A 10,771-nucleotide genomic window follows, 5' to 3' on the forward strand; every position below is an offset into this window, starting at 1 on the left:
TCGGACGTTATGTGAAGTCTACAGGATTGTCACACATTTCACCAGGTCACACATTTCACCGTAACACTCGGGAGTGACCCGAGTGTGTGTGTGTGTGTGTGTGTGTGTGTGAGCTGAGATTAGTGGTATTTTTTTTGTAGAATTCAGCTCTATTGATTCTTCCAGTGTTTCTTTCTTGACATGAAGTCCAACTCCAGATGTTTGTGTACTGCTGGTTCTGTACAAGTTGGAACATCTGGAAAATGATAGAAATATTGAACATTTTATAAAATGAATGGAATCAAAATGGTGTAAAAGTCGATCAAATGGATTCACAGACTAGACAGACAGACAGACAGACAGACGGACGGACTGACGGACTGACCGGTCTTGTGTTAGCCAGTATTACTATTAAATATAGTCATGTGGGATGTGGACCGTATGCCTTAAATTCACAACCAATCATATCTGGGTCTCTTAACAGCCTCTGCACTGATTGGTCACTGACTGTAGCGACGCTGTGGTTGTCATAGCGACACATTGCTGTATTGTATTTGATTTCCTTTCCCTGTGGTTTGATTGGACGATGTTGATTGATGCCACTGTAGCTCGGTTTCCATGGAATCAAAGGGAATTGTTGTTAATGTTCCGTCTGATTTTTAATCGGATCAATAAATGTGATCAATAAATAATAAAGTGTTATGAAACGAGTAAACGTGTTTGATTCCTGACGGTGCACAGTTTTATTTTTATACTTCCAATGATTTCTTGTAGATCTGCTATTTTCAAATGGCTAAAGCATGACATGATGCTATAACACCAAAAGGGGTTCCCGCCCCAAAAATGGGTTAAAATAAGCTTGAACTCTCAGAGTTTCCAAATGGACCCATTTGGTTCCATCGGTACATTGTCAGAGATATTGACCCATAAAGACTCCATTTGGTCCCTCGTTTAGGACCCCAGAATGTTGGTCAAACCGATAAATGCATTGAGATCTATAACTGTTATCGACTGTTAAGGAATATTCAGTGATTTCACTCAAAAAACCTTAGGTTTCGTTTTTGGCTGGGACCCAAAGCCTCTCGTCCAATCAGGATAGAGAGTCAAAAACGAAACCTAAGGTTTTTTGACCCCGTGAGGTTAACTGGGGACAGGGAGGAACTCCTTATATGGTCAGCACACTCTATAGTAGAGAGGATTATCACAACAAAACAAAAAAATAAGTGATATTTGAATTAAGTGAAATCACTGAATATACCTTTAAGAATGTCTAAACGGCAAAGATGTTCATATCGACACACAGTTATGTTTATTGTTTTATTCATAATCATAAAATAACCATATGTTTATTATTATACTATTAGTCATCATAATCACAACAATATGTCATTATTCATGAAAATAAAAATAATATGCATTTTAATTCATAATATTAAACATAATATATATTTGTATATATTCATATTCATATATATATATATATATATAATATAATGAACGCCTCTGAGTTATGTGACAGCGTGCGACTCCAGTTATAATAAAATGTGTTAAATTGTTTTTATGATCATTCTGAACATTAGTTTAGTTAAAGGGACACTTCACCCTTTTTGCAAAAATATATATGTTAATGATGTTTAGAACACTTTCCTGGGGGTCTTTATGTGTGTAATATGTGGTTTTAGATATTTTAGATTGTAGCAGTGAGCCTCTTGTCTCTGATGTCATGGACACTGGTCTCACTACCTTCCTGGACTACAATTCCCATAATTTTTTGGTGCACTGCTCCTCCTTGTGGATAGGGGGGAGAGCTGTCTTACTGAGACAACATGTAGTCCAGGAAGGAAGTGAGCCCAGTGTCCATGACATCAGAGACAACAGGCTCACTGCTACAATCTAAAATATCTAAAACCACATATTACACACATAAAGACCCCCAGGAAAGTGTTCTAAAGCTTCTAAACGGCATTAACATATATTTTTTTGCAAAAAGGGTGAAGTGTCCCTTTAATGATGTTTAGAAGCTTTAGAACACTTTCCTGGGGGTCTTTATGTGTGCAATATGTGGTTTTAGATATTTTAGATTGTAGCAGTGAGCCTGTTGTCTCTGATGTCATGGACACTGGTCTCACTACCTTCCTGGACTACAATTCCCATAATTCTTAATCTTTGGTGCTCTGCTCCTCCTTGTGGATAGGGGGAGATCTGTCTTACTGAGACAACATGTAGTCCAGGAAGGAAGTGAGCCCAGTGTCCATGACATCAGAGACACTGGGCTCACTGCTACAATCTAACATATCTAAAACCACATATTACACACATAAAGACCCCCAGGAAAGTGTTCTAAAGCTTCTTAACGTCATTAACATATATGTTTTTGCAAAAAGGGTGAAGTGTCCCTTTAAGAAACGAAGGGCTCTATCTTGCGCCAGCCTTTACCCTGTATTCCTACAGTGGTCAGGGGTCACCAACATGTCCTTATAGACCGATTCACAGAGGGGTGCCCTGGGCGCGGCCATTACTGAGGTGTAATACATGGAGCAGGTGCTCTGTAGACCAGGTGTAGCTAATCAGTGCTGCTGCACTTAATGGTACACCTCAGTAATGGCCGCACCCAGAAAACCCTCTGTGAATCGGTCTATAGAGCACCGAAGTCTGACGTCAATATCGGTAGAGGGCGCTATAAATCCATGTCCTTTTTATTTGCATTATAATCCCCAAAGGGGGGGATTTTAGATCGCCTCATATAAGAACTGTGTTCTTAAAAATAAACATGTCACCCCGGCCGCTTCACTCATATGGATATGAAGAATCAACTGACTGAGAGAAAACGCTATTGTATTTTTTACTGCTACTGAATGACATTTTCGCTAGAAACAGAAGAAGCAGACTGTATCATATATGAGTGACTGACTGTCGCAAACGATACAGAGACACCTCCCTGACAATAACGATACAGAGACACCTCCCTGACAATAACGATACAGAGACACCTCCCTGACAATAACGCCGAGACAGCTTGTTTATTTTTGGAGCAAAATGCTTGAGACGATTTTAAAGACGAGACCATGATATTCTCCATAGAGAAAGTACTTCCGTGAACCAGGGGAATCGAGGGGATGAGTGAGTGACGTCAGTGACTTTAGAACCAGGGGATGAGCGAGTGACGTCAGAGACTTTAGGACCAGGGGATGAGCGAGTGACGTCAGAGACTTTAGGACCAGGGGATGAGCGAGTGACGTCAGGACTTTAGAACCAGGGGGATGAGCGAGTGACGTCAGGACTTTAGGACCAGGGGATGAGAGAGTGTCATCAGGACTTTAGAACCAGGGGATGAGAGAGTGTCGTCAGGACTTTAGAACCAGGGGATGAGCGAGTGACGTCAGGACTTTAAGAACCAGGGGATGAGCGAGTGACGTCAGGACTTCAACGCTCTATATACACAGACAAACGTCTCTATATACACGGACAAGACCAAATAATTGGTCTTGTCCGTAGCTAATGTTTGATTCTCTTTTTTAACACACCATTATAATGTTCTTATTTTGATCGTAACTAAGACACAATTACTGAATGTTAGTCTCCAGATTGTCTATATTATTATTTTCTATATTATTGTCCACTCATTTAGTCATGATGCATGCTATTTTAAAACATTTTAAAATAGTTCAACTAGTCGATCTAAATCGACACGTTGTGAGCTTGCAGATCGGCTATTTGAACTTTTTAAATTTTAAATGTTTCTATTTATTTATTTTTCCTAAATAGTAAATAATGGCAAATAGGTTTTGGGATAAGCGATGGCGCAAGTTATAGATAGCCCTTACTTTGATATAGTTCAACTGTCTGCATGACATCACAGAGAATGGCGTGATGTCACTATGACATCATCGTGATGTCATCGCACAGAGCAAGTATAGTTCTGACCAATGCTGGTGTTGTGAGGTGGGGAGGGGTGGATCGGAGGGGGGGGGGGGGGGTTTACAGGTAGGCGCTATGGTCATGTCTATTGAGATTGTGTGTGTGTGTGTGTGTGTGTGTGTGTGTGTGTGCACGTGCGTGGGTGTCAGGTGTGTGCTTTAGTGTGTGACCGGTCAGTGTGTGCGTGTGTGTGTGTGTGTGTGCAGGTATCAGGTCAGTGCGCAAGTGCGTGCATGTCAGTGCATGTGTGTGTGTGTGTCAGGTCAGTGTGTGTGTGTGTGTGTGTGTGTGTGCGGGTGTCAGGTCAGTGCGTGTGTGTGTGTGCGGAGGTCAGGTCTGTGCGTGTGCGTATGTGTCAGGTCCGTGCGTGTGCGTGCGTGTGTGCGTGCACCAGCTCCAGGACCTCGGTGCACACACACTGGCAGAAGCCGTAGATCACACAGAGCAGCAGAGTGGACGGAACCAGGCTGACCAGAACCACGCCCATCCACAGCCTCTGGATCATCAGCAGGTAGATGCCCAGAGGGAGGGACGAGAAATACACCTGGAACACAGAACACCTGGTCAGAACTACACCTGGAACACAGAACACCTGGTCAGAACTACACCTGGAACACAGAACACCTGGAACACAGAACACCTGGTCAGAAATACACCTGGAACACAGAACACCTGGTCAGAACTAGAACACAGAACACCTGGTCAGAACTACACCTGGAACACAGAACACCTGGTCAGAACTACACCTGGAACACAGAACACCTGGTCAGAACTACACCTGGAACACAGAACACCTGGTCAGAACTACACCTGGAACACAGAACACCTGGTCAGAACTACACCTGGAACACACAACACCTGGTCAGAACTACACCTGGAACACAGAACACCTGGTCAGAACTACACCTGGAACACATAACACCTGGTCAGAACTACACCTGGAACACAGAACACCTGGTCAGAAATACACCTGGAACACACAACACCTGGTCAGAAATACACCTGGAACACAGAACACCTGGTCAGAAATACACCTGGAACACAGAACACCTGGTCAGAACTACACCTGGAACACAGAACACCTGGTCAGAACTACACCTGGAACACAGAACACCTGGTCAGAACTACACCTGGAACACAGAACACCTGGTCAGAACTACACCTGGAACACAGAACACCTGGTCAGAACTACACCTGGAACACAGAACACCTGGTCAGAAATACACCTGGAACACAGAACACCTGGTCAGAAATACACCTGGAACACAGAACACCTGGTCAGAAATACACCTGGAACACAGAACACCTGGTCAGAACTACACCTGGAACACACAACACCTGGTCAGAACTACACCTGGAACACAGAACACCTGGTCAGAACTACACCTGGAACACACAACACCTGGTCAGAAATACACCTGGAACACAGAACACCTGGTCAGAAATACACCTGGAACACAGAACACCTGGTCAGAACTACACCTGGAACACAGAACACCTGGTCAGAACTACACCTGGAACACAGAACACCTGGTCAGAAATACACCTGGAACACAGAACACCTGGTCAGAAATACACCTGGAACACAGAACACCTGGTCAGAAATACACCTGGAACACAGAACACCTGGTCAGAACTACACCTGGAACACACAACACCTGGTCAGAAATACACCTGGAACACAGAACACCTGGTCAGAACTACACCTGGAACACACAACACCTGGTCAGAAATACACCTGGAACACAGAACACCTGGTCAGAACTACACCTGGAACACAGAACACCTGGTCAGAACTACACCTGGAACACAGAACACCTGGTCAGAAATACACCTGGAACACAGAACACCTGGTCAGAAATACACCTGGAACACAGAACACCTGGTCAGAAATACACCTGGAACACAGAACACCTGGTCAGAACTACACCTGGAACACAGAACACCTGGTCAGGACTACACCTGGAACACAGAACACCTGGTCAGAACTACACCTGGAACACAGAACACCTGGTCAGAACTACACCTGGAACACAGAACACCTGGTCAGAAATACACCTGGAACACAGAACACCTGGTCAGAACTACACCTGGAACACAGAACACCTGGTCAGAACTACACCTGGAACACAGAACACCTGGTCAGAACTACACCTGGAACACAGAACACCTGGTCAGAAATACACCTGGTCAGAACTACACCTGGTCAGAACTACACCTGGAACACAGAACACCTGGTCAGAACTACACCTGGAACACAGAACACCTGGTCAGAACTACACCTGGAACACAGAACACCTGGTCAGAACTACACCTGGAACACAGAACACCTGGTCAGAAATACACCTGGTCAGAACTACACCTGGTCAGAACTACACCTGGAACACAGAACACCTGGTCAGAACTACACCTGGAACACAGAACACCTGGTCAGAACTACACCTGGAACACAGAACACCTGGTCAGAACTACACCTGGAACACAGAACACCTGGTCAGAACTACACCTGGAACACAGAACACCTGGTCAGAAATACACCTGGAACACAGAACACCTGGTCAGAACTACACCTGGTCAGAACTACACCTGGAACACAGAACACCTGGTCAGAACTATACACCTGGAACACAGAACACCTGGTCAGAACTACACCTGGTCAGAACTACACCTGGAACACAGAACACCTGGTCAGAACTATACACCTGGAACACAGAACACCTGGTCAGGACTACACCTGGAACACAGAACACCTGGTCAGAACTACACCTGGAACACAGAACACCTGGTCAGAACTACACCTGGAACACAGAACACCTGGTCAGAACTACACCTGGTCAGGACTACACCTGGAACACAGAACACCTGGTCAGAAATACACCTGGAACACAGAACACCTGGTCAGAACTATACACCTGGAACACAGAACACCTGGTCAGAACTACACCTGGTCAGAACTACACCTGGAACACAGAACACCTGGTCAGAACTATACACCTGGAACACAGAACACCTGGTCAGGACTACACCTGGAACACAGAACACCTGGTCAGAACTACACCTGGAACACAGAACACCTGGTCAGAACTACACCTGGAACACAGAACACCTGGTCAGAACTACACCTGGTCAGGACTACACCTGGAACACAGAACACCTGGTCAGAAATACACCTGGAACACAGAACACCTGGTCAGAAATACACCTGGAACACAGAACACCTGGTCAGAACTACACCTGGAACACAGAACACCTGGTCAGAACTACACCTGGAACACAGAACACCTGGTCAGAAATACACCTGGTCAGGACTACACCTGGAACACAGAACACCTGGTCAGAACTACACCTGGAACACAGAACACCTGGTCAGAACTACACCTGGAACACAGAACACCTGGTCAGAACTACACCTGGAACACAGAACACCTGGTCAGAACTACACCTGGAACACAGAACACCTGGTCAGAACTACACCTGGAACACAGAACACCTGGTCAGAACTACACCTGGAACACAGAACACCTGGTCAGGAATACACCTGGAACACAGAACACCTGGTCAGAACTACACCTGGAACACAGAACACCTGGTCAGGAATACACCTGGAACACAGAACACCTGGTCAGAAATACACCTGGAACACAGAACACCTGGTCAGGAATACACCTGGAACACACAACACCTGGTCAGAACTACACCTGGAACACAGAACACCTGGTCAGAACTACACCTGGAACACAGAACACCTGGTCAGAACTACACCTGGAACACAGAACACCTGGTCAGAACTACACCTGGAACACAGAACACCTGGTCAGAACTACACCTGGAACACAGAACACCTGGTCAGGAATACACCTGGAACACAGAACACCTGGTCAGAACTACACCTGGAACACAGAACACCTGGTCAGGAATACACCTGGAACACAGAACACCTGGTCAGAAATACACCTGGAACACAGAACACCTGGTCAGGAATACACCTGGAACACACAACACCTGGTCAGAACTACACCTGGAACACAGAACACCTGGTCAGAACTACACCTGGAACACAGAAGACCTGGTCAGAACTACACCTGGAACACAGAACACCTGGTCAGAACTACACCTGGAACACAGAACACCTGGTCAGAACTACACCTGGAACACAGAACACCTGGTCAGGAATACACCTGGAACACAGAACACCTGGTCAGAACTACACCTGGAACACAGAACACCTGGTCAGAAATACACCTGGAACACAGAACACCTGGTCAGAACTACACCTGGAACACAGAACACCTGGTCAGAAATACACCTGGAACACAGAACACCTGGTCAGAAATACACCTGGAACACAGAACACCTGGTCAGAACTACACCTGGAACACAGAACACCTGGTCAGAACTACACCTGGAACACACAACACCTGGTCAGAACTACACCTGGAACACAGCACACCTGGTCAGAGCTACACCTGGAACACAGAACACCTGGTCAGAACTATACACCTGGAACACAGAACACCTGGTCAGAACTATACACCTGGAACACAGAACACCTGGTCAGAAATACACCTGGTCAGGACTACACCTGGAACACAGAACACCTGGTCAGAAATACACCTGGAACACAGAACACCTGGTCAGAAATACACCTGGAACACAGAACACCTGGTCAGAAATACACCTGGAACACAGAACACCTGGTCAGAACTACACCTGGAACACAGAACACCTGGTCAGAACTACACCTGGAACACAGAACACCTGGTCAGAACTACACCTGGAACACAGAACACCTGGTCAGAAATACACCTGGAACACAGAACACCTGGTCAGAACTACACCTGGAACACAGAACACCTGGTCAGAACTACACCTGGAACACAGAACACCTGGTCAGAAATACACCTGGAACACAGAACACCTGGTCAGAAATACACCTGGAACACAGAACACCTGGTCAGAAATACACCTGGAACACAGAACACCTGGTCAGAACTACACCTGGAACACAGAACACCTGGTCAGAACTACACCTGGAACACAGAACACCTGGTCAGAACTACACCTGGAACACAGAACACCTGGTCAGAAATACACCTGGAACACAGAACACCTGGTCAGAACTACACCTGGAACACGGAACACCTGGTCAGAACTACACCTGGAACACAGAACACCTGGTCAGGAATACACCTGGAACACAGAACACCTGGTCAGAACTACACCTGGAACACAGAACACCTGGTCAGGAATACACCTGGAACACAGAACACCTGGTCAGAACTACACCTGGAACACAGAACACCTGGTCAGAAATACACCTGGAACACAGAACACCTGGTCAGAAATACACCTGGAACACAGAACACCTGGTCAGAACTACACCTGGAACACAGAACACCTGGTCAGAAATACACCTGGAACACAGAACACCTGGTCAGAACTACACCTGGAACACAGAACACCTGGTCAGAAATACACCTGGAACACAGAACACCTGGTCAGAACTACACCTGGAACACAGAACACCTGGTCAGAACTACACCTGGAACACAGAACACCTGGTCAGAACTACACCTGGAACACAGAACACCTGGTCAGAAATACACCTGGAACACAGAACACCTGGTCAGAAATACACCTGGAACACAGAACACCTGGTCAGAACTACACCTGGAACACGGAACACCTGGTCAGAACTACACCTGGAACACAGAACACCTGGTCAGGAATACACCTGGAACACAGAACACCTGGTCAGAACTACACCTGGAACACAGAACACCTGGTCAGGAATACACCTGGAACACAGAACACCTGGTCAGAACTACACCTGGAACACAGAACACCTGGTCAGAAATACACCTGGAACACAGAACACCTGGTCAGAAATACACCTGGAACACAGAACACCTGGTCAGAACTACACCTGGAACACAGAACACCTGGTCAGAAATACACCTGGAACACAGAACACCTGGTCAGAACTACACCTGGAACACAGAACACCTGGTCAGAAATACACCTGGAACACAGAACACCTGGTCAGAACTACACCTGGAACACAGAACACCTGGTCAGAACTACACCTGGAACACAGAACACCTGGTCAGAACTACACCTGGAACACAGAACACCTGGTCAGAAATACACCTGGAACACAGAACACCTGGTCAGAAATACACCTGGAACACAGAACACCTGGTCAGAACTACACCTGGAACACAGAACACCTGGTCAGAACTACACCTGGAACACACAACATCTGGTCAGAACTACACCTGGAACACAGAACACCTGGAACACAGAACACCTGGTCAGAACTACACCTGGAACACAGAACACCTGGTCAGAAATACACCTGGAACACATAACACCTGGTCAGAACTACACCTGGAACACAGAACACCTGGTCAGAAATACACCTGGAACACAGAACACCTGGTCAGAAATACACCTGGAACACAGAACACCTGGTCAGAACTACACCTGGAACACAGAACACCTGGTCAGAACTACACCTGGAACACAGAACACCTGGTCAGAACTACACCTGGAACACAGAACACCTGGTCAGAACTACACCTGGAACACAGAACACCTGGTCAGAACTACACCTGGAACACAGAACACGTGGTCAGGAATACACCTGGTCAGAACTACACCTGGAACACAGAACACCTGGTCAGAACTACACCTGGAACACAGAACACCTGGTCAGAACTACACCTGGAACACAGAACACCTGGTCAGAACTACACCTGGAACACAGAACACCTGGTCAGGAATACACCTGGAACACAGAACACCTGGTCAGAACTACACCTGGAACACAGAACACCTGGTCAGAACTATACCTGGAACACAGAACACCTGG

General features: G+C 46.2%; 1 protein-coding gene across 1 annotated transcript in view; it reads right to left on the reverse strand.

The window, feature by feature from the left end:
• Positions 1–2,138: 2,138 nt before the first annotated feature.
• The window catches only part of LOC308335898 (E3 ubiquitin-protein ligase RNF182-like), a gene marked incomplete at both ends in the record, with an annotated part of 13,133 nt that continues 4,500 nt past the window's right edge, over positions 2,139–10,771 (reverse strand). The window contains 2 exons of the mRNA XM_080793120.1: positions 2,139–2,162; positions 4,289–4,441. Coding sequence (XP_080649246.1) covers positions 2,139–2,162; positions 4,289–4,441 — 177 coding nt within the window. The remainder of the gene's footprint in view (positions 2,163–4,288; positions 4,442–10,771) is intronic.

Source organism: Protomyctophum bolini (genome assembly GCF_963924005.1).
Source record: "Protomyctophum bolini genome assembly, chromosome: 20".
In the NCBI taxonomy this organism is placed as follows: Eukaryota; Metazoa; Chordata; class Actinopteri; order Myctophiformes; family Myctophidae; genus Protomyctophum; species Protomyctophum bolini.